This window comes from Phyllobates terribilis, unplaced genomic scaffold (genome assembly GCF_046119375.1).
Source record: "Phyllobates terribilis strain yellow unplaced genomic scaffold, ASM4611937v1 Scaffold_1__5_contigs__length_1240528914, whole genome shotgun sequence".
Classification (NCBI taxonomy): Eukaryota; Metazoa; Chordata; class Amphibia; order Anura; family Dendrobatidae; genus Phyllobates; species Phyllobates terribilis.
This window is the reverse complement of record NW_027362761.1, coordinates 830,114,738-830,138,599: the sequence shown is the minus strand read 5'-3', so window position 1 is coordinate 830,138,599 and position 23,862 is coordinate 830,114,738. Positions and strand designations below refer to the sequence as shown.

Here is a 23,862-nt window from a genome sequence, read left to right as displayed (position 1 = left end):
TACTCAGCATGTGTTTATCTTCTCTCTACATACCTGTATTACAGGATATGACATCACATGTATCTTTTCCCTGCTCTCCTCTTCCTCCCTGGAAGGATTGCGTTTCTCATGCTGGGCAGTAGTGCAGAGTCTAGTAGATCTGCTATTGAGAGAGCTCTTTGCTGTTCGGTTTATATTTTGTGTGAGGACTGTGATTATGGCATTCCATTGTAATAGAGGGGCATACACCTGAATATAGAGTCAATGTTCGGGGGTAGGGAGGGTGGTTTGATATAGCAAAAAAAACTAACTCTCTACATGAATATCCAACTCAACAAGTCCTGACAGCATCAAAACACAGATTGTGCACGAAGCTACCGAAGAGAATGTTTGAGCTGAGCTGGCACCATCTGGTGTACATCTGGATAAATACAGACCCCACCCATATATGGAACTGAATCTGATGGGTGGGCTACACGTTATTGGTAAGAAAAATCAGACAACATTCCAACTTTAAAAAGTTTTTATTAATTAAAAATACTATACAAACAACTTTTATTTCATTCAGCTTCTAAAGATCTTAGAGAATCATTTGGAAATTTTAAGATAAGATGCATTATTGCAGATATGCATGTTCCCGATATGCGAGGAGTACAGTCTCTATAGGATTTTTAGATATAAAACAAAAAAAAAAGGCTCATTAATATGTGTTGGGCTCAGATTATTACAGACTTGGCATATTATATATTTTTTAAGCAGATGGAATTAAGGGACCGTTATCAAAGTAACCTATATACACAAGTCCAGGGTTCATGAGCAGAATTGCGCATCCATTAGATCAACTTAAATAAAACCGAAAACATGTCATATGCCCAAGGTCTTCAATGACCTGGAGCGTTCTGGGGCTATAAAATCTTTCTGTCTGACAAGAGTCAGCCTGAGGAATTCCTTTTTGGGACAACATAGTTCTTACTACACCATGAAACTACATAATGAGTATAGAACCCGCCCAAAGCAAGTCAATTGCACAGAATAAAAACTACAAATAACACTGCAGATGTCAGAACACATATGAAAAGAGATCTGCTAGGACATCTGCATAGGATTTCTTTATAACAATGTGTAATTTGGTTCTTTTACAAAAATAGAAACAGAACTAAATTTATGTATACAATATTGAGTGCATTTTACATTAAAATTAAATAAGCCCGATAAAGATAAAGTGCATATAGCCAGAGGGAAGCATGAAGACTCAGTGCTACGTCTCATACTAAGCTGAAGCCCTCGTAATGGTCTATGGCTTGGGTAAGTCTTTGCCTGAGGATTTCTTTGCTGCTGTATTTGGGCAAGTCCAAAAGGTTGTAGCATGTGTGCGCTACAGGCAGGTAGTCCTCCCCACTGGATACAGACTGGATGATTATGTGCAAGCTGGACATGCCGTAGATAGGAATACGGTCACTGCCGGTGAGGAACACTGAAATGACAACCGTTTATAGTATTCATTAGAGTAGATCATTTAAAGGGAACCTGTTAAGATTAATGCTGCGCAAGCTATGGGCAGCATGAATCCGAGCTTGGTTGCACGCTTGCAGCCAGGTACGTTTATCTTTGAAACGCTTACAGCGTTTTAGAGATTTTAGTTTGAAGGCTATAGAAAGTCACCTGTCAATCACCTAGAGCGGTGCGGAAAGAAGTCGGCTGGAGAAGGTGCCAGACTAATCTCGTCTATTTCTATAGTCTCTGCCCAATTCTCCAAACTATATTTTCTCTGAAACGCTGGAGCGTTTAAAAGACTTACCTTTCTGCAATCGTGTAGCCAATCTCTGATTCACGCTGCCCACAGTCCAAGCAGCATGAATCTAATGACATGTTTCTCTATTAGAGATAAAGATATATATAGAAAAATAAGAATAGCGATATCCAATTATCATCATTTTCTATCTCTGTAATGATTGACCCACAGTTATTTCATCACCAGATTCAGATTTGTTAAGTTTTTAGCTTAAAATTTTTTTTTCTTCATTAGTAATTTATGGCACATACTTTGGTGCCATAAAAAATGTATTTTCAGGTTCTGGATAATTATGTACTTCAACCCCTTCAGCGACACACTCGCTTCCGACTTGTGCCATACATCTATGGAGACCCACACTCAGCAGATCATGACTGTGACACACAGCCAGGATCTGCCTCTAATAGCGCTTTACTTGCGACTGTTAACCTGTTAAATGCTGCTGTCAATCTCGGACAGCGGCACCAACAGTGCACCGGCATGAGTGACGAGTTATTCTATGTACTCATCGGCTGTCCCGCAACACGATAGCGGGGCACCAATGGGCTGATATGACAGCTGGGGGTCTGTTCAAGACCTGTCATAATGGACCTGCGGTGAAACCCATGTGGCCGGGCCTCAGAGGAGACCGTGATTTTTTTCTGTATACAACAATACTGTGGTAATGCTGTATATAGCACAAGCAATTGGACAATCGCAGTTTCAGGTCCCCTAATTGAGCTAACAAATACAGGAAAAAAGTTTTTTAAAAATAGGAGAAAAAAATAATAATAATTTTCACCTATTCAAAATAAAGATATTAAAAAAATACACATGTATCATCACAGTATCCATAAAAGTCCAATCTAACAAAACAAAAATTAATGAAACCAATTGGTAAACATTGTAAACAGAAAAAAAATATCAAAACATCAAAAAAAATGATTTAGGTCACTGCAACACCGCAAAAAATGCTGTAAGAAGCAAGGAAAACATCATATATCCCAATATCAATTAAACAGAGTCTCACCCTGCAAAAAAACAAGCCCTCACATAGCGCCATCAGCTGAAAAAGGAAAACTTTAAAGTCTCGGAAAATGGCGACAATTTTTTATTTTTTTTTTTAACAAATGTTTTTTTTTTCCCCCTATTACTTTAGTGGTGGAAGAAAATACAATAAAATATATAAATTGGAAAAAAAGTTTGTTATCACTGTAATCATGCCGATGAGGAGAATCATTGCCAGGTCTACAGTGCTAAAAATCCCTAATGGGACTGAGCGATGTAAAAAAAACACATTTACCTCATAAAAAATACAGTATCTACAGTGGTACTAACCCGAGCTAAGAAGTTAGCACATTATTAACGTTTACAGTAAAGGTTAGTCAATAAAAGTTAACCAATAAATTATACAAACCCTTAAATAGGAGCCTATAGGGAACTAAGATATTTCTCACCAACACCACACATGGGGATTCAGGGCACTGGGGAACTATAGCATATGTTTACTGCAAGAATAACCCATGAGGCAATTTTCTTATTCAACTGGCTTTAGAATATTCTTCATCTTTCAACTGAATGATCAAACCATACAAATACACTACAATATCTTACAGAGAAACCTCTTCTTCTTCTCAAGTGGGAATTCATGGAACGTCTCCCAGAACATCCTCACAGTTGGGTGCACGGCTGAGTATTCACCTTTGTAGACAGCGCTCTATGAAAGATCCATGCAAGATCTTATTAGTCAATCAGGTATGCCTACTGCATATTCATGAGAAATCACCATGATAAAGTTAAATTTGCTAATTGTCTATCATTTACTAGAGAGAGTAGAAGGTATATTAGGCTGTAGGTTTGACTTGCATCTACAGTCATCCTTAAAAACTATGAAACTAAAAGGCACACCACACATTTACCCTAGGAAGATGTCTTAAGACGATATATTGTGCTGTCTTGACACCTAATGAGCAAGGTCATCTTCTGATTGCCCCACTAAAGTTGGATGCACTTTAGAACTGGTCAGTGCCGACCTATTTCACCACGATCAGACAACCATCTAATTATAGGGTCCTCTTGCCTCCCCACAAAAGAGGTCAGGGGAAAGAAGAATCAGATGTGTTAGATTCCAACATGCAAAGCATATTGTTCCCACTCAGACTGTCAAGAGGTGTCAGAGTCAGTTACTTTTCATTTGTGGCCACCTTAGCACATCCTTTATTTTATCTATTCGTTTTGAAACCTGGATATGTGGTCAGTCATCACCATTTTCGTCATAGTCTTACCTCTTCCAGCTCCTGCCAGTTATAGTTCGTGCTGCCAACGACCATGGCTCTGAGTTCAGATGGCTGAAAAAGCTCCAACACTTTCCCACCACAAACTTTTAGAAATCCGGTGGAGAATGCCTCATACCATTCATGTACCGACTGATTGAAGACATAGTCAATGTAAGCATCAACAAATTCTTTCCTACAAGATGGAAGTTGTAAAATGCATAAATGATCCATAAATACTATCTCATTCGGAGAATCCCCTGCACAGAACAAGTGAGGTCCAGGCTCATCTCGGTTTCACTTTACTTTGATTTCAAGCTTTTAAGTATTTTTGGTCTACAGCAGCTCCATGTTCAATTCCCTGATAGAAAAGAGTCCTGTATGGACACAATTTAGTGTAACAGCTATGGAAATGCAACTTAACGGGCATCTAGTTAAGAAGGGTGCTCAAACATCTGAGTAAAATCTCGCGACCAAACTGGTGGTTTTATTAGTGGTTTCATTGACCATTAAACTATATGTTTAAAAATAACCAACAGCATATTAGATCTATGGAATGTCTGTGCCAGACGACGAGTGTAAATGGTCCTTCTTGGCCAGATCTCCAAGACCTATGTCCATGTAAACAGGGGATGTGCTGCTGACAACAGCCATGCAGTATTGGGACAGAACGGTCGTACTGACTATTGTTCTGTTTTGACGACTTATGTCGGCCTGTGTGAATGTGACATTAAATAATAGTCCTTTGGAGCTCATTTATAAGCAGGAATCTACTAAATACACTGGCCAGATGACATACCTATTCTCTTTATTCACAGTTTTCTGGTCTCCTCCAGGCACCAAGGGTTTCATTTCAGTTAGCCCATAACTTTCCCTACAGATCTGTAGACACATTTAATTAAAAAGAGAGACAAGAATGTGATACAATAGAAAAAAGAATTGCGAATCCCCACATAAAGGGAAATCCAACTTCCGAAAGAGAAGTGGGTGCGAGCGTGCCTGCTTAATCATGGACATGCAATAACATACTAAGAAATAATAGCACTGATCTTTTCAGGGCGGCAGATTTTTTTCTACTAAGTTTTCACAATTGTAGGTCAGAATTTTACATTGAAATGACTGAATCCCCTAAACTCGGAGGCATCTAGGCACGTTTGGGCATGCCGTTTATGTAAAGTGGATTCCATCTATCCCTATATTTTGAAACAACTTACTTTACAATCATTTAGCGTATAAGAATTTCTATAAATTATATAGGGGGCACAAATAATACTTTGGTAAATTATAATAGTATCTATAATATACAGACTAGCAAATTTAATAAAAGCAAACAATTGTGTGTCTTTACTGTAAAATTAAGGCAGAAGGTCTCCTCAACATCTTCTTCAGGGTAGTCCAACAGTTCTTGAAGGCTCCTAGAAATATAAATTAAAAGTTACAAAAATCGATGAGTATTAAAAATAGAATAAAAATGATGGTTGCTAGTAAAAAGACAGATTTACTTAGCATAACAGCACAAAGCAAGTAGATCGCATGTGCAAAAAAATAAAATACTTCCTGCAAGTCCTTGGTTCATCTTTTCCTCTAATCCATTATAACTCATGTATCTAGTACAAATGAAAATTGTGAACGATAATAGTACACTTTTTTTTAAATATATTTCAATAAATCGGAAGTCACTGCCGTAGCCAAAGTGTGAAGATTAGATTTTACTTAGTCTATAGAAATGTTGGCATTTTTGCACTGTGGCTAGTCATGATGGTTACAGTGCCTACAAGTAGTATTCAACCCCCTGCAGATTTAGCTGGTTTGATAAGATGCAAATAAGTTAGAGCCTTCAAACTGCAAACGAGAGTAGGTTTTATGAACAGAAGCATAAATCTTACAAACCAAAAAAGTTGTGTTGCTCAGTTGAATTTTATTAAATTTTAAACATAAAAGTGTGGGTCAATTATTATACAACCCCTATGTTTAATATTTTGTGGAATAACCCTTGTTTGCAATTACAGCTAATAATCGTCTTTTATAAGACCTGATCAGGCCGGCACAGGTCTGTGGAGTTATCTTGGCACACTCCTCCATGCAGATCTTCTCCAAGTTATCTAGGTTCTTTGGGTGTCTCATGTGGACTTTATTCTTGAGCTCCTTCCACAAGTTTTCAATTGGGTTAAGGTCAGGAGACTGACTAGGCCACTCCAACACCTTGACTTTTTCCCTCTTGAACCAGGCCTTGGTTTTCTTGGCTGTGTGCTTTGGGTCGTTGTCTTGTTGGAAGATGAAATTACGACCCATCTTAAGATCCTTGATGGAGGAGCGGAGGTTCTTGGCCAAAATCTCCAGGTAGGCCGTGCTATCCATCTTCCCATGGATGCGGACCAGATGGCCAGGCCCCTTGGCTGGGAAACAGCCCCACAGCATGATGCTGCCACCACCATGCTTGACTGTAGGGATGGTATTCTTGGGGTCGTATGCAGTGCCATCCAGTCTCCAAACGTCACGTGTGTGGTTGGCACCAAAGATCTCGATCTTGGTCTCATCAGACCATAGAACCTTGAACCAGTCTGTCTCAGAGTCCTCCAAGTGATCATGAGCAAACTGTAGACGAGCCTTGACATGACGCTTTGAAAGTAAAGGTACCATACAGGCTCGTCTGGAACGGAGACCATTGCGGTGGAGTACGTTACTTATGGTATTGACTGAAACCAATGTCCCCACTGCCATGAGATCTTCCCGGAGCTCCTTCCTTGTTGTCCTTGGGTTAGCCTTGACTCTTCGGACAAGCCTGGCCTCGGCACGGGAGGACACTTTCAAAGGCTGTCCAGGCCGTGGAAGGCCAACAGTAGTTCCATAAGCCTTCCAATTACGGATGATGCTCCCAACAGTGGAGACAGGTAGGCCCAACTCCTTGGAAAGGGTTTTGTACCCCTTGCCAGCCTTGTGACCCTCCACGATCTTGTCTCTGATGGCCTTGGAATGCTCCTTTGTCTTTCCCATGTTGACCATGTCTGAGTGCTGTTCACAAGTTTGGGGAGGGTCTTAAATAGTCAGAAAAGGCTGGCAAAAGAGATCTTTAATCCACACATGTGAAGCTCATTATTCTTGGTGCCTGAACTACTTCTTAATACTTTAGGGGGACCAAACAGAATTCTTGTGGTTTGAGGGGTTGAATAATAAATGACACTCTGAATTAACTTTTAACGTTTTAAAAAAAAAGCAAAAACAAAATTTGCTGCAGTGCATTTCCCACTTCCAGGCTAATCTACAGTACAAATGTCACAATGCCAAGTTAATTCCGCATGTGTCAACCAGCTAAATCTGCAGGGGGTTGAATACTACTTGTAGGCACTGTATGTATGTTGTCACTCCTGAATTTGCTTAAGTCACCTATTACCTTTGTGCTGGGCCACCAAAAAAAATAAAGCAGAATTGACAAACAATATGGAGTTGGGTCCTGTTTTCATTTCAGTAAAAGTGACAGGAACTTTGATTGTGCAGGACGTCTAATGGCCTCATATCTGACCTGTATTCTTTACTAGACTCATCAAGAAATAGTTCCCACTTAATCCACAAATCTATGGAAAAAGAGGAAACTATTAGGAAGAACCCAGTCTCCTGAAGTGTGGAAGATCATATGGTCAAAGGCTGCGAGGCGATGTTACATGCATAACATACAAAGAAAACCCAATATAAAATCGGAATGTTTAGGCATTAGTTTCTCCTTATTTTTTGCAGGAAGGTGCATTGTGCCATAAGTTTTGGGAATGCAATCTATTAAAAGCTTTCTGGGAAGAATTGAGATAAATTGTCATTACGGTCCTATATCATTACTTTAGACTCTCTACCCACAAAACAACTTGGCAAGTGATCCGGCATTTCCTCATGCAATCCTAGATGATTCTAACTAAACATCGGAAACAAACATTACCTCCAACCTTTACTAAACGGCTTACTAGGATTCAGGAAATGGGCACTCTTATGCATCTGACGGCCTCTCAGAATAAAACCATGGGATTGTTAGTGATTGCAATGCCATGACTAGAGGTAGTATATAAAATATATATTATATATATATATATATATATATATATATATATATATACACACACACACACACATATATACACACATGTCTCCAATACATAAGCAGCAGACCGGCATGGGTCAGGACCGTTATGGGAGGAGTTTTCATTTTACCATATCATGTACTAAAAAACTGTGACAAATTCTTAAGTGGAATGAAATGGTGAAAAAATAAAATTTAGCTTTTTTGGGGAGGGGAGGGGTTTGTTTGTCAGTGTTAGTTGTGCTATAAAAAAAGGGGACTTGAAGCTGCAACCATCTGATTGCTTGTGCTGTATACTCAATGCCACAGAATTGCTGTATATAGCAGAAATCGCAGTCTCCTTTGAAGCCTGGCCACATATTCAGGGTTTCCGTAATGACAACAGAAGTCTTCATCAAACCCCGGCTGTCATAGCAATCCATGACCTGCGATCACGTCACGGGCGTGCTGATGGGCCCCCATGCTGGCGCTGTTAATGCTGTCGTCAGAGATGGACAGTGGCATTTAACACATTAACGCTCACGGGCAGAGCTCTGCTCCATCCGCGGTTGTTAGAGGCAACATGTTGTCACAGTCATGACCTGCCTTCAAGGGGTTAAAGCTACACAAGTTTAGCTTTTTTTTTTCTCCAAAAGTTTTAACCAAAGAAGTGAAACCTAACCGTAAAAATAGAGCAGAAAGAAAAAGGTCTGCAGAACTGAGGAAAAAAAGTAATTATTTCTTTATGTAAAATAAAAATGATGTTGTATTTGTAGATAAGAAGTTATAGCAGTAACTAAAGTTTAATAATGTTTAAGTTCTTGATGGAAATCCTCTAAGATCAGAAAAAAAATGTAAATAGGCAAGGCTAAAAACTAGCCATTTTCTCATTAAGCTTTGTAGGCTGCAAGTATTTACTAGGACACAATGTCAAAGTATGCCACATATCTGTTTATCTGACATTAAACTACAGCAAAAATGTGGATACATACTGTGCCAAGAAAAGTGACAGAAAAGGGCATGAAAATCATTGGATGATTCACTGCCTAATAGCAGCTATTCAAGTAAACCTGTACTTTTAAACGGAATCTTTCACCAGGTTTTGCCACCTAATCTGGGAGCAGAATAATGTACAGACAGAGCCCCTGATTCCAGTGATGTGTCACTTACTGGGCTGCTTACTGTAGTTTTGATAAAATCAGTTTCATCAGCAGGAGATTATCACTAGAGGACTAGTAAACCTGCTGTCATGTAGTCCTTCATATACTTGAGTTCTGTATAACCCCGCCCCCCACCACTGATTGGCAGCTTTCTGCCTATGCAGTGTATAAAGAAAGCTGACCAATCAGTGATGTGGGTGGGGTTACAAGGAGCTCAGCATTCAGAGAACTGGTAGATCTACAGCAGATAAAACATATTTAAAAGCAACCTACAACAAGTCGTCCAGTAAGTGATTCATCGCTGTAATCAAAGTATCTCTCGCTATGCTGCGCTCAGATGTGATAGCAAAAACCTGGAGTCCTTTTAAACAGGCATAAAATGCCATATAATAAATGTCCACCAGAGGGCAGTATAGAAAGGACAAACAATGCAACATGTGCGCTATGAGGACTATAGGGTGAACGAGGAGAATTAAAGTGTTTCTTTAAAGAGACAAAATAATAAAGGACCACTAAGAAATAAAATGGCTGGCGCATATTACAGATGTGTACGGCTTCATTTTACTAGTCTGTGCATGCTAAGAAGAGGTATAAAGATACAATTCTACCAGGGGTACAGGGATGTAGTGCAGAGTCTGTGCTCTTTGGTAGGAACTGAAACGGATTTTTCACCTTATGAAAATGTATTTCGTATTCCTGCAGTCTGAATAGATGGCACATTGTGCCATCCCCTCCCTAAGGACCGGAAACAGCTGATCACCAGGAGATATTTCCTCCGGTCATCTCATCTATTAAACAATTTGCTTCTGCTCACATAGGGAGCGCTGTAGGGAATAGGAAACTGCTCATGTGTGTGCGCATATGGACACATTTTTATTTTTCCTTTCTGTAGCTTATATAGCGCTAACATATTCTGCACAACTGTCCTGAGATTGTAAGCATCTGATTTTTTAAAGTATGATCTCATTGATGCAAACCAAGAGTGTAAACTGAATCAGTAGGATACTATGCCTAGACTATTGAAAGGGTTAATCCAGTCTTTAAAACATTGTTGGGTTATTCCCTAGGTCAGGCTATCAATATCAGATCAGTGGGCACCTGACTATCGGCTGCTCCTCTGCTCAGCTTTTTTATGAGGCTTCGGTGCGAGCGCTGCAGCCACCTTGATATTTGCAGCAGCTTGCCGGCCAGTTTGGACTTGCAAGTGCTTTAGTTTTTTAGCTGTTGTGTAACATACTCCAGCGTTATTATTGCAGTGTTGTGCCCATCGCTTTACTAAAACACCTTATCACACCAATAAGAAATATAGCGCAGGCAAGTATGAGTCCGCCTGCAAGCAGCTCCAAACATCAAGAAAATGCGTCAAACACCTGGGTCAAAAGTGGCCAGTATTTGTTCTTACTACCGCTGCTCTGTTGAGTATGGCGGATTTTTTATCTATTTTTTTTAGATCCACAATACTATTCCATAGATTCACCTTTTTACTATTCAATATAGCAGTTTTTAAAATCTTTACCAAGCGGAAGTTGCTCACAAAAGAGCTTGAAGATGTCCTTAACCCCTTAATAACATCTGACGTACTAATATGCGTCTATGCCCTGGGACTTAAGAGCCTGACCCGTATTAGTACGTCATCGCGATCGCGCGCGCACACAGGCTGTGCGGGCGCGATCGCCGCCGGGTGTCAGCTGATTGTCACAGCTGACACCCGGTACTATGTGCAGGGAGCGGTCCTGCACCGCTCCCAGCACATTAACCCCCGCGATGCTGCGATCGAAGTCGATCGCGGCATTGCGGGGGCAAGGGGAGGTGATCGGCGATACTCACCTCCTCTTCCGGCTTCCAGCGCAGTCTGCAAAGGCTTCCCGGGTGTTGCCATGACGACCCGATGTCGTCATGACAACATCCAGGTCACCAGAGAGCAGGAAGATTGCTTGGACATGCGCAGTGCATCTCCAAGCAATCTTCACACTGTGCACTTCTGACAGCCTTCATGGCATAGGGATGGTGCTCCATTCCTGTGCCATGCAGGCGATCAGAAAAAAAAAAGTGAAAGTCCCAGAGTGGGACAAAGTAATAAAGTGTATAAACTGTGTGAAAGTGGAAAAAAAAAAAAAAAAAAATGTGCAAAAATATTATAAAAAAAATAAAAAAAAATAATACACCAAAAATAAAAATCTAATGTACCCATCAAGAAATATTATTATAAAAAAAATAAAAAAAAAACAATAAAAGTACACATATTTGGTATCGCCGCGTCCGGAACAACCTGACCTATAAAACTGTCCCACTAGTTAACCCCTTCAGTGAACACGGTAAAAAAAAAAAAAAAAAAAAAAAAAAAAAACGAAGCAAAAAACAATGCTTTATCACTGTACCGCCAAACAAAAAGTGGAATAACACGCGATCAAAAAGACGCATATAAATAAAAATGATACCGCTGAAAACGTCATCTCGTCCCGCAAAAAACAAGCCGCCATACAGCTCCATCAGCCGAAAAATAAAAAAGTTATAGCTCTCAGAATAAAGCAATACTAAAAAATATTTTTTTCTATAAAATAGCTTTTATTGTGTATAAGCGCCAAAACATAGAAAAATGATACAAATGTGGTACCGCTGTAAACGTACTGACCCGAAGAATAAAGCTGCCTCATCAATTTTACCACACGCGGAACAGAATAAAAAAAAAAAAAAAAAAAACAATTCCTGAATTGTTGGTTTTTGTTTATTCTGCCTCCCAAAAATCGGAATAGAAAGCGATCAAAAATTGTCACGTGCCTGAAAATGGCACCAATAACAACGTCAAGTCATCCCGCAAAAAACGAGCCGTCACATGACTGTCTGCCAAAATCTGGAAAAATTATAGCTCTCAAAATATGGCGATGCAAAAACTAGATTTTACAAAAAATGCGTCTTTTAGTGTGTGACAGCTGTCAGTCATAAAAACCCCACATGATTCTGGCATTGCTGTAATCACACCGACCCGAAGAATAAAGTCGTCTAATCACTTATACCGCACAAGGAACGGCGTCAAAAATAAACTCTTGGGTTAGGATTGGGCTAGGGTTGTGCTGGGGCTAGGGTTGTGCTAGGGTTAGGGTTGTGCTAGGGTTAGGGCTGGGGTTGGGATTTTTTTCAAAAGTAAGAAAAAAAGATGACGATATGGCGACTAGTGTTGAGAGCAAGTGCTCGCTACTTGAGTTTGCATCGGGTGCTCTGGTATGCATTGAGTATCGTGGGTATTTGAGTGACATGCTCGAGTCTCTGCCCCATATGCTTCGCGGCCAAAAAACTTTACGGGGATTGCCTGCCATGCACGAGCGATCCCCGCATGTTTTTTTTTGGGTGTCTAATAACCGTGAAACATGCGGAGCAGGGACTCGAGCATGTCACTCGAGCACACGCTGTACATGGTGCATACCTGGGTACCCGATGCAAACTCAAGTAGCGAGCACTTGCGCTCAAGAATAATGACAACTTATTCAATATGATGACCTAATGTAAACAAATAATGTGCCGTACCTCTGGGTTCAAAATGTTCACTATACACCTTAATAAAATCCTTGAGGGGTATAGTTTCCAAAATGGGGACACTTGTGGGGGAGCTCCACTGTTTAGGCACATCACGGGCTCTCCAAACGCGACATGGTGTCCGCTAACAAATTGAATGGAAAATCGGCTCAAATTGTTAGCGGACACCATGTTGCGTTTGGAGAGCCCCTGTGTGCCCAAACATTGGAGCTCCCCCACAAGTGACCCCATTTTGGAAACTAGACCCCCCCAAGGCACCTACCTAGATGCATAGTGAGCACTTGGAACCCCCAGGTGCTTCACAAATTGATTCGTAAAAATGAAAAAGTGAAAAAAAAAACACTTTTTCATTTTTATGAATCAATTTGTGAAGCACCTGGGGTTCCAAGTGCTCACTATGAATCTAGATAGGTGCCTTGGGGGGTCTAGTTTCCAAAATGGGGTCACTTGTGGGGGAGCTCCAATGTTTGGGCACACAGGGACTCTCTAAATGCAACATGGTATCCGCTAACAAATTGAATGGAAAATCGGCTCAAATTGTTAGCGGACACCACATTGCGTTTGGAGAGCCCCTCTGTGCCCAAACTTTGGAGCTCCCCCACAAGTGACCTCATTTTGGAAACTATACCCCCCAAGGCACCTATCTAGATGCATAGTGAGCACTTGGAACCCCTAGGTGCTTCACAAATTGATTCATAAAAATGAAAAAGTGTTTTTTTTTTCACTTTTTCATTATTACGAATCAATTTGTGAAGCACCTGGGGGTTCCAAGTGCTCACTATGCATCTAGAAAGGTGCCTTGGGGGGTCTAGTTTCCAAAATGGGGTCACTTGTGGGGGAGCTCCAAAGTTTGGGCACACATGGGCTCTCCAAACACAACATGGCGTCCGCTAATTATTCAAGCAAATTTTACAATCAAAAAGTCAAATGGCGCTCCTTCCCTTCCGAGCCCTGCCGTGCGCCCAAACAGTGTTTTTTCCCCAAATATTGGGTATCTGCGTGCCCAGGGGAAATTGCACAACAAATTTTGGGGTCCATTTTTTCTTGTTACCCCTGTGAAAATAAAAAAAATTGGGTCTAAAGTAACATTTTTGTGAAAAAAGTTAAATGTTCATTTTTTTCTTCCACATTCAAAAAATTCCTGTGAAGCACCTGAAGGGTTAATAAAGTTCTTGAATGTGGTTTTGAGCACCTTGAGGGGTGCAGTTTTTAGAATGGTGTCACTTTTGGGTATTTTCTGTCATAAAGACCTCTCAAAGTGACTTCAAATGTGATGTGGTCCCTAAAAAAATGTTTTTGTAAATTTTGTTGGAAAAATGAGAAATCGCTGGTCAACTTTTAACCCTTATAGCTCCCTAACAAAAAAAAATTTTGGTTCCAAAATTGTGCTGATGTAAAGTAGACATGTGGGAAATGTTATTTATTAACTCTTTTGTGTGACATATCGCTCTGATTTCAGGGCTTAAAAATTCAAATTTTGAAAATTGCAAAATTTTCAAAATTTTCGCCAAATTTCCGTTTTTTTCACAAATAAACGCAAGTGATATCGAACAAATTTTTCCACAATCATGAAGTACAATATGTCACGAAAAAACAATCTCAGAATCAGGGGGATCCGTTGAAGCGTTCCAGAGTAATTACCTCATAAAGTGACAGTGGTCAGAATTGTAAAAATTGGCCTGGTCATTAACGTGCAAACCACCCGCGGGGCTTAAGGGGTTAAAGAATCATATGAACTGTACCCCCTCGTAAAAAACGTAAAAATTAGCATGGAATAAAACTCCCTTACCTCTCGAACTGTATGGCGGATAAAAACAAAACAAAGAAAAAAAACACACAAAAATGAATTACTCAGGCGAGCAGTGAGACCAACGCAAGAGGAAATACTGGTTACTTTTGACCTGGTGACAGGTCCCCTTTAATCTTTAATCAGTAGTCGGACCCTATGTGATCTACTATCAATGGCTTTTACTGTAAGCACATACAGAAATTGATCAATGCATACAGATTTCATGTACCCACCTTCCTTCTGTAGGTGAGAGATCCTTCAGATCTTCCAAAGTGGCTGGCACACTAAGAAGCTTCTTATATAGCACCAAAGGAAAGTGGAGGTCCACCACTGTGAAGTTATAGATGGCTAAACCGCACATGATGCCGATCAGATGGAACCAGTTGTGCTCTACAAAACACTAAGGAACATACAAGTATGAGGAAATGCCCACAAACAGCTGCATGTCCATAACTCTGTCATTTCATATACAACTGTACATGTATGTTCTATATGGGCGCCGTGGTCGGGTCATCTGCTACCGCTGTAAGACCACAGGCTCACAAATGGTCTTATTTCTTGTGCATGGCATGTGCTACTAATGATTATTTACTTGGTGTACTATATTATCTAGGAAGCACCACAAGGTGTAAACCTCTATCTTCATCCCACCATGGCCAATTTTTCACATAGTGTTTTCTTGTATGCCTTCCTTTCTTTCAAGAGCCATAACTTTAATTTTTCCATCAACATTGCCATATGAGGACTTGAATTTTATGGGATGAAATGTAGTTTTGAACAACAGTATTCACTTTACCATAAAATGTACAAAATAAAATCCAAGTGCAATGAAAAAGTGAAAAAAAACTGCAATCCCTCCATTGTTTTTTTATTTTTAGGGAATTCATTGGGCAGTACAAATTCATTATATAGGTCGGCATCCACAGGAGGCTGGTAAGGACAGGCATGGGAGTCATCAGCAGACCTTGGCTGTCCTAACAACCCATCGGTGCCCCACGAAAACGTCATGGGCGCGCCGATGGGAGCGTGGAAAGCCATGCTCTCCGCTGGCGCGTATTAAATGCCACTGTCAGTGATTGACAGCAGCATTTAACTAATTAACAGCCGCGGGCGAAACACCATTGAATCTGCAGCTGTTAAAAGACACTTGGTGGCTGATTAAATTAGTCATCAAGTGTGGGGAAAGATGCGGGCTCAGTGTGTGAGCCCGCATCAAAGGCAGGAACACTACTTTTGACGTACAGGTATGTCAAAGGTAATGAAGGGGGTTAAGCCTTGCAGGCATATATGGACAAATTACTGTGAGTTTTTGATTGGCCAGGCAATAAGAACTGTTACTGCCATGAAGCAGATCTTGCTTAGAAGATCCTTTATTTTAGATTGTGTAGTTTGTTCTACTGCATGCTCGTACAACTTTTGAGGATTTTCTTTAGATAGGACAGTGGATCGGATGTAGATGTAACGACATGTGCTGGCACTTACTATATCAGAGAACCAGATCAGGTTGGAATCAGGATAGACTGTGAACATTCCGTAGATCGGGTTCAGAAGTTCTTTAAGAAGCAGGAGAAAGAATTCTTTAGTGACTCCACCATCATCCACAGCCTCCTCCCCGTCAAATATCACCTGGAATGAATGAATGTATTAATTCCATTTCAGAAAAAAAAAAAATAATGACCGAGGAAAGACCCTCAGCTAATTATCTACAGGCATAGAACAAAGCAGTTCATTGGGGACAGAGCAGAAAATATGGTATATCATGGAAGGGGTTAAATAATTCAGAACCGATATTCAAATGCCTGATGAAAGTAAAATGGAATACTGATTATTAAAGGGATATGCCTGTCCTAGCAAGGATCCTGCAAAATGAAAAGATATGCTGGCACTGGTCATGGTTGATCCACAGCGGGGGCCACCACCAATCTCATGAACAAAGGCGCTGAGGCCCCTTGTGAATTTTTAACTGCACAGCGTCACTTCAATACTGTAGAAAATGCTTAAGAAGCTGCTTTGTGTCACAGTAAGCAGCAATCTGTTTATTCTGGCAATCAGCAAAAGATGGCCTATAGTAATGCAATGACCGCTCAATTGCCTACTATATGACGACTCCGTTTAAAAGGAATTGGTCACCAGGTTTTAGCTACACCATCTGAGATCAGCATAATTTAGGGGCAAAAACCCTGATTCCAGTGATGTGTCACTAGTCTGCTTGGTGTCATTTTGATAAAATCATTGTTTTATCTGCACAGATATAGCAGTTCTCTGATTGCCAAGTTTTGTAGAATCCCGCCCCCCACACCTGATTGGCAGCTTTCTGCCTATGTACAGTGTACACATTAAGCTACCAATCAGTGGTGTGGCGGGGTTATACATAGATCATAACTATGCTTAATTACTTGGCAGCAGGTTTATTAGTCCTCTAGTGGTAATCTCCTGCTGACAAGACCGTGATTTTATCCAAACTACAGCAAGCAGCCCAGTAAGTGAATCAGGTTCTCTGCCCCTACATTACGCTGCTCTCAGGTTAGGTGGCAGATTCGATTTAAAGACATAAAAAGTAAATTCCTGTCATTCTCACTTGCAGCTTTCCATACCTTAAGAGGCTTTTTCAAGTCTATGTCAGAGTGAATACTGAGCTCTCTCAAGGCATCAGACACCAGGCTTGTTCTCCGCACATGCAAGACCAGATAAGGATTTTTGGCCAGCATGGGCTCCAGAGACAGAAGCGTGAAGACGTTTTGCAGGTTAGCACCATTTACTGCCACCTAGAAGAAGAAAAAAAAAAAAACTATTTTGCACCTTATGAAACCTAGTGCAATGAAAAAGTACAAGAATGATTCCCGACAACCACATAGGGAGCAATTTTCTTTATTTAGTACCTGTAAAAGTGCTAGAATCTCATTAGTTGCTCTAGATTAGAGGGGTTTGGTGTAATTTTCTATTACATACAGTACAGACCAAAAGTTTGGACACACCTTCTCATTTAAAGATTTTTCTGTATTTTCATGACTATGAAAATTGGACATTCACACTGAAGGCATCAAAACTATGAATTAACACATGTGGAATTATATACTTAACAAAAAAGTGTGAAACAACTGAAAATATGTCTTATATTCTAGGTTCTTCAAAGTAGCCACCTTTTGCTTTGATGACTGCTTTGCACACTCTTGGCATTCTCTTGATGAGCTTCAAGAGGTAGTCACCGGAAATGGTTTTCACTTCTCAGGTGTGCCCTGTCAGGTTTAATAAGTGGGATTTCTTGCCTTATAAACGGGGTTGGGACCATCAGTTGTGTTGTGCAGAAGTCAGATGGATACACAGCTGATAGTCCTACTGAATAGACTGTTAGAATTTGTATTATGGCAAGAAAAAAGCAGCTAAGTAAAGAAAAACAAGTGGCCATCATTACTTTAAGAAATGAAGGTCAGTCAGTGCGAAAAATTGGGCAAACTTGGAAAGTGTCCCCAAGTGCAATTGCAAAAACCCATCAAGCGCTACAAAAAAACTGGCTCACATGAGGAAAGGAAGACCAAGAGTCACCTCTGCTTCTGAGGATAAGTTTATCCGAGTTTCCAGCCTCAGAAATCGCAGGTTAACAGCAGCTCAGATTAGAGACCAGGTCAATGCCACACAGAGTTCTAGCAGCAGACACATCTCTTCAACAACTATTAAGAGGAGACTTTGTGCAGCAGGCCTTCATGGTAAAATAGCTGCTAGGAAACCACTGCTAAGGACAGGCAACAAGCAGAAGAGACTTGTTTGGGCTAAAGAACACAAGGAATGGACATTAGACCAGTGGAAATCTGTGCTTTGGTCTGATTATTCCAAATTTGAGATCTTTGGTTCCAACCACCATGTCTTTGTGCGACGCAGAAAAGGTGAATGGATGGACTCTACATGCCTGGTTCCCACTGTGAAGCATGGAGGAGGAGGTGTGATGGTGTGGGGGTGCTTTGCTGGTGACACTGTTGGGGATTTATTCAAAATTGAAGGCATACTGAACCAGCATGGCTACCACAGCATCTTGCAGCAGAATACTATTCCATCCGGTTTGCGTTTAGTTGGACCATCATTTATTTTTCAACAGGACAATGACCCCAAACACACCTCCAGGCTGTGTAAGGGCTATTTGACCAAGAAGGAGAGTGATGGGGTGCTACGCCAGATGACCTGGCCTCCACAGTCACCAGACCTGAACCCAATCGAGATGGTTTGGGGTGAGCTGGACCGCAGAGTGAAGGCAAAAGGGCCAACAAGTGCTAAGCATCTCTGGGAACTCCTTCAAGATTGTTGGAAGACCATTTCCAGTGACTACCTCTTGAAGCTCATCAAGAGAATGCCAAGAGTGTGCAAAGCAGTCATCAAAGCAAAAGGTGGCTACTTTGAAGAACCTAGAATATAAGACATATTTTCAGTTGTTTCACACTTTTTTGTTAAGTATATAATTCCACATGTGTTAATTCATAGTTTTGACGCCTTCAGTGTGAATGTACAATTTTCATAGTCATGAAAATACAGAAAAATCTTTAAATGAGAAGGTGTGTCCAAACTTTTGGTCTGTACTGTATATGAAATCTGAGTAATTACAGATTCAATGTACCAGAGAAAAGAAAAATATCATATAATGTCAATTGACTGACGTTACATAGTGATTGTCAAATGTAACTAAATTAGGAGGCTGCGTCAAATGGACATGGACCTTACATTGTTCAGTACATAGCTCCATTCAATACCTGCATCTGGAGCTCCGCATCAGCCTGTAACATTTTGGTTTTGGCTTGAGCATCGAACACAAATGGGTAAGAACAGATTGTCACCGAATCCTGACAAGACAGGAAAAAAAAGGAGTAAAGTCCAAAAGCATTAAACACATAGTAATATAGGATGATTAAAAGGGTAGATCCAACATTAAATAGTACAGGACCCGCAAGGCTCCGGAAAATGGGGCTCAGAAATACCCCATTGCAACACAGGGGTGGCCACGTATGGGACTTCATGAGATAGTAGAGTTTAGTGTTCGGCATTCTTCAGCAATTCACTAGAAAATGAATGTTGCGTGGCATTAGTTGAAGCCCCACCATCAGAAAGTTATCACTTTTAATATTGAAAGTTCATAACTTTCTATGCTGGGAATAATTCTTTAATAACAAGAACTCATCAGTTGAGATGTGCGAATCAATTCACATGACCCTGGTCCACCAACCACACCAATATTCCTTGGTTGCTGGAAGGAAGCCCTGTGAAGCACCTTATACTGGCCGGCATGTCCAGCGCCTCTTCGGATTTGTAGGCCCGCCACAATGATATTGGTGCAGCACAATGCAGGCAAGATGTCGCACCAGGGCCATTGGGAAGTCTACAGGAATCCAGTCTTGCTAATCGATTCACTCAGCTCTACTCATCAAGATATTGTATGTGTACAGGCTTCTATTGTATGCACTAAGGGCCAGATATACAAAGACCAGCGTTGTTCATGACAGTCAGGACGAGGAGATGTGCTGGAGTCAGACGCTCCCGATTCATGAAGATACATATGCCTCTTCATGAATCAGGAGCGTCAGAGGGGTGACGTGAGCCTCGCCTACGCCAGTTCCTGCTGGATTTGGGGAACAGCAAATGCCACAGCTCGTCATGAATTTGAGGAGCGGTGGTCACCATGCCCCCCGCAAAAACTTTCATGAATCGGGATCCAAGTTTAAGTGGCTTAGGCAATGCCCACACTTTCACTAGAGTTGGGTCAGGTTTCAGAATAGTGCAGTGTGTTCTGCGTAATTATCCAGCAAGAAGAAAAAAAAAAAAAAAAAAACAGTAATTATAAACTAGTGAATGGTCGTATGAATCATGATATTCATAGAGATCATAAGAGACCCGTCCTCTCCATCAGAGTCCGTTCAAACATACGTATGCAACATTCATACTTGGGCAGCACACTGACAAAGCAAGTCAATGTGGTAGTTCATATGAATATTTTTACACGTGGATCGATGGTCTCGGGTGTATATATAGTGCAATTATAAAGATAGAAAAACTGTATCTGACCTTCATAATTTGTCAAAGCATTCATTTAAAAAACAGATGTCATACTAATGTACAAAATGGACATACGGACATAAAAACTAGACACAGGTGGCATACAGACATTAAAATCGGACACACAAATTGACAACAGATGTCAAGACGGATAAAAATAAAGTAATTTTTTTCTGAACGTAAAACAGACAATTTTGCATATGCTCAAGTGAACTCCGCCTAAACCTTGCAGAAACAGAACATGCATGGAGGACAAAGCCTTAAGAGAATAATCTTACTAAAATCTGGAAAATCATTACATTGAAAATGTATTATAGTTCAAGTTTTACATTTACTAAGCATCAGGATCAAGGAAAAAAAAACAAACCTCAGATAACGTTACGATGTAAGAAAATACACAAAAGAGAAATGTAAACATAAAAATGCAAAAATTACCTGTATAATTGTAGGAGCAACTTTCTATAAAGAAAAAAAAAGCAGAAAATTATGTCATTTGCGTTTATGATTTATCTTTTCCTTCTTCACAAAAAAGAAACGAAGATTCAGATCTCATATGATAAAATATGACTTTGGGACAGTGAAGTCAGTATCATCAGAGTGGACTGAACTGAAGCCTTGCCATTTAATCAGATACCAATGTTTACGTCCATTAGACACTGGCATGCAGTAGAATTAGCGCTTGGTGCAGGGGGACAAAGCTGGTACTATGTGGTTAGTGCCGTACACCTTGTGTGTCCATCACTCAACCCGTATAGAAGCTAACTGAACCCAGAAAACCAGGGTAAAAATGATGATACATACCAGTCCTGCCTGGTTAAGAAACCACATGAGGTAATCTTCTTGTATGTTCACCAAGCTGGAAATCTCGGGAATGTAGAATTTGTCATGCTCCACAAGCTGAGCCTTCACATTTACCTAGGGGAAGTCCTGATATGTAACAAGTCATGCTGAACATAAGTAGGCAGAAGTTGTAGGTATGTTCTTGGGGTTGGGAGGTGTAAACCCCCCTATATACATTAGGCTAACCTTGGTTGAATCCACCGATATTGACAGGTTCAGCCAACAGTCAAGTGTGTAAAGGGGCGACGGCCATCTGATTGTCAGGGAAGATGTTGATTGGCATGACTGACGATCAAATTGCTCTCCCAGAGATAAGCCTCTGGTAGACATGTCTGTCGGTGGCTTTCTCAGAGAACACATAGGTGCTAGGCCTAAGGAGCATTCCTATGTATGGGACAGACGGCCGAGATAGCCGGCAGCTGAACGACTGATCGAAGCATTGTTTGGTGGACAGTCATCTAATGAGTGTAGCGGCCTAACACTACTGTAATGGTCTGCAGACATGATTGTATATAGTTGGTCCCACTTGCTAGGAAGCATCTACAGGGCTGGTGAACTAACAGGGATTATAATCACCTTGTGCAACTTTTCCAGAAGTCTGAGAGCAGCAGTGATATAGCTGGTAAACAGTACAGGGATCAGCAGAGTCTTACGTCCATTCAGCAAATAGACCACGGCTCCTTTATACAGGTCTATTAATCTGAAGAAGTAGTTTGGGTAGATCCGAGACCACCAGTTGTCTGCAGAGAAAATATTGTATTGATATAAGGCAAGTGTACATACATGACCTCCATTTCCTTACAGTGGGAATGAACAATACACCAATTACCTACCATATTCATTTAGGCTGCGTGCCCACTATGCGTTTTTCAAGCGTTATAGCCGCAGCAAAAACGCTTACAAAACGCTTGGTAATATGTGCCCCATGTTCCCCAATGATGTTCCGCATGTGCTGTGCACATGCTGTGGAAATTTCCGCTGCGGATTATCATTGCGGAAAAGTATGCAGCATGTCCATTAATTTTGCAGACACGAAGCGTAATTGCCGCCATTGACTTGCATTGAATCGCTTAATTTCAGTGTCAGCACATTTGCACATGCGGATATTATGCGATTCTATGTGCGGATGGTACCCGGGTCTGGAGAAGAGGAGACTCTCATCCAGACTCGGGTACCATAGAATAAAAAATAAAGATTATACTTACCTTCCGACGGCCCCCGGTCTCCTCAGTGATGCGTCTGGCCTGTTGTATGGGTCGTGGTGGTGTGAGGACCTGCCATGACGTCATTGAGTCATGTGACAGGTCACGCTACCGCTGACGTCGGCGATCGCGTGACCTGTCACATGACTCAATGACGTCATCGCAGGTCCTTTCACACCACCGCGACCAATACAACAGACCAGACGGAGCGGAGAAAATACCGGGGGCCATCGGAAGGTAAGTATAATCTTTTTTTTTTATTTTTTAACATTTTTATTCTTTTTTTTTTTTTTTTTTTTTTTTTTAACTATTACTTGGTCACACTATATAAATCCATGTCGGTTGCATGGATTTATATAGTGTGACCAAGTTGTCAAGTACTTTCCAAGTGATGCTAAAATCGCTTGGAAAAGCGCTTGATAACCCGCATGCAGAAATGCATGTGAAGAACGCTTGACAAACGCTTCTACCTGGCAGGAAAAACGCATGTACAATCTGCACGCGTTTTTTCCTGCCAGGGAGAAGTGGAAAAAAAACATGCAGCATTTCTGCATCGTGGGCACATAGCCTTAGAAAACCTATCACATAGGCCTGGATTTACAAAGCAGTTACACCAGCTTACCACTCCGGTATGCTTCCAAATAGCTCAGTGATTCTAAAATAGTGGTAAATCTGTGTGTCACGAAAAAACTAACAAAGTACTAAGTCAATATGATTTGTGTTTATTTATAAAAATATCAAAAATTTGACAAATTTTAGAAAAATGTGCAATTTTTGAACATTGAATTTTTTATGCTCTTAAAAATGACAGTCATACTACACAATATAACATTTAAAATAACATTTATATCTCATCTACTTTACATAAGATCATTTTTTAAAATACTTTTTTGGGGGTTGAGGGGGGATGTTAACCCCTTCATGACCTCGAGATTTTCTGTGTTTAGCGTTTTCGTGTTTTGGCCATAACGTCAATATGGCCGTGTGAGGGCTTGTTTTTTGTGGAACGAGTCCTACTTTTGAACGACACAATTGACTTTACCATATATTGTACTGAAAAACGGGAATAAAATTCCAAGTGCTATGTGTAGCAAAAATCATCTTCTGCAGACCCCCGGTGGTCATGCCAACCCATCAGCGCCCCACGATCATGTGACAGGGGTGCCGCCGATTGTTTGGGAAGCGCTTCCTGTAAGTGCGAGTTAAATGCCGCTGTCAGTGATTGACAGCGGAATTTAATAT

General features: G+C 40.7%; 1 protein-coding gene across 1 annotated transcript in view; it reads right to left on the bottom strand.

Moving 5' to 3' along the window:
- Nucleotides 1-484: 484 nt before the first annotated feature.
- Nucleotides 485-23,862, bottom strand: part of HERC3 (HECT and RLD domain containing E3 ubiquitin protein ligase 3) — a 70,359-nt gene continuing 46,981 nt past the window's right edge. The window contains exons 14-25 of the mRNA XM_073638049.1: nucleotides 21,995-22,158; nucleotides 21,380-21,493; nucleotides 21,014-21,037; nucleotides 19,282-19,371; nucleotides 17,140-17,310; nucleotides 16,028-16,171; nucleotides 14,779-14,945; nucleotides 5,372-5,438; nucleotides 4,823-4,905; nucleotides 4,036-4,219; nucleotides 3,365-3,467; nucleotides 485-1,453 (exon numbers count right to left, since the gene is read on the bottom strand). Coding sequence (XP_073494150.1) covers nucleotides 1,245-1,453; nucleotides 3,365-3,467; nucleotides 4,036-4,219; nucleotides 4,823-4,905; nucleotides 5,372-5,438; nucleotides 14,779-14,945; nucleotides 16,028-16,171; nucleotides 17,140-17,310; nucleotides 19,282-19,371; nucleotides 21,014-21,037; nucleotides 21,380-21,493; nucleotides 21,995-22,158 — 1,520 coding nt within the window. The 3' untranslated portion in view covers nucleotides 485-1,244. The remainder of the gene's footprint in view (nucleotides 1,454-3,364; nucleotides 3,468-4,035; nucleotides 4,220-4,822; nucleotides 4,906-5,371; nucleotides 5,439-14,778; nucleotides 14,946-16,027; nucleotides 16,172-17,139; nucleotides 17,311-19,281; nucleotides 19,372-21,013; nucleotides 21,038-21,379; nucleotides 21,494-21,994; nucleotides 22,159-23,862) is intronic.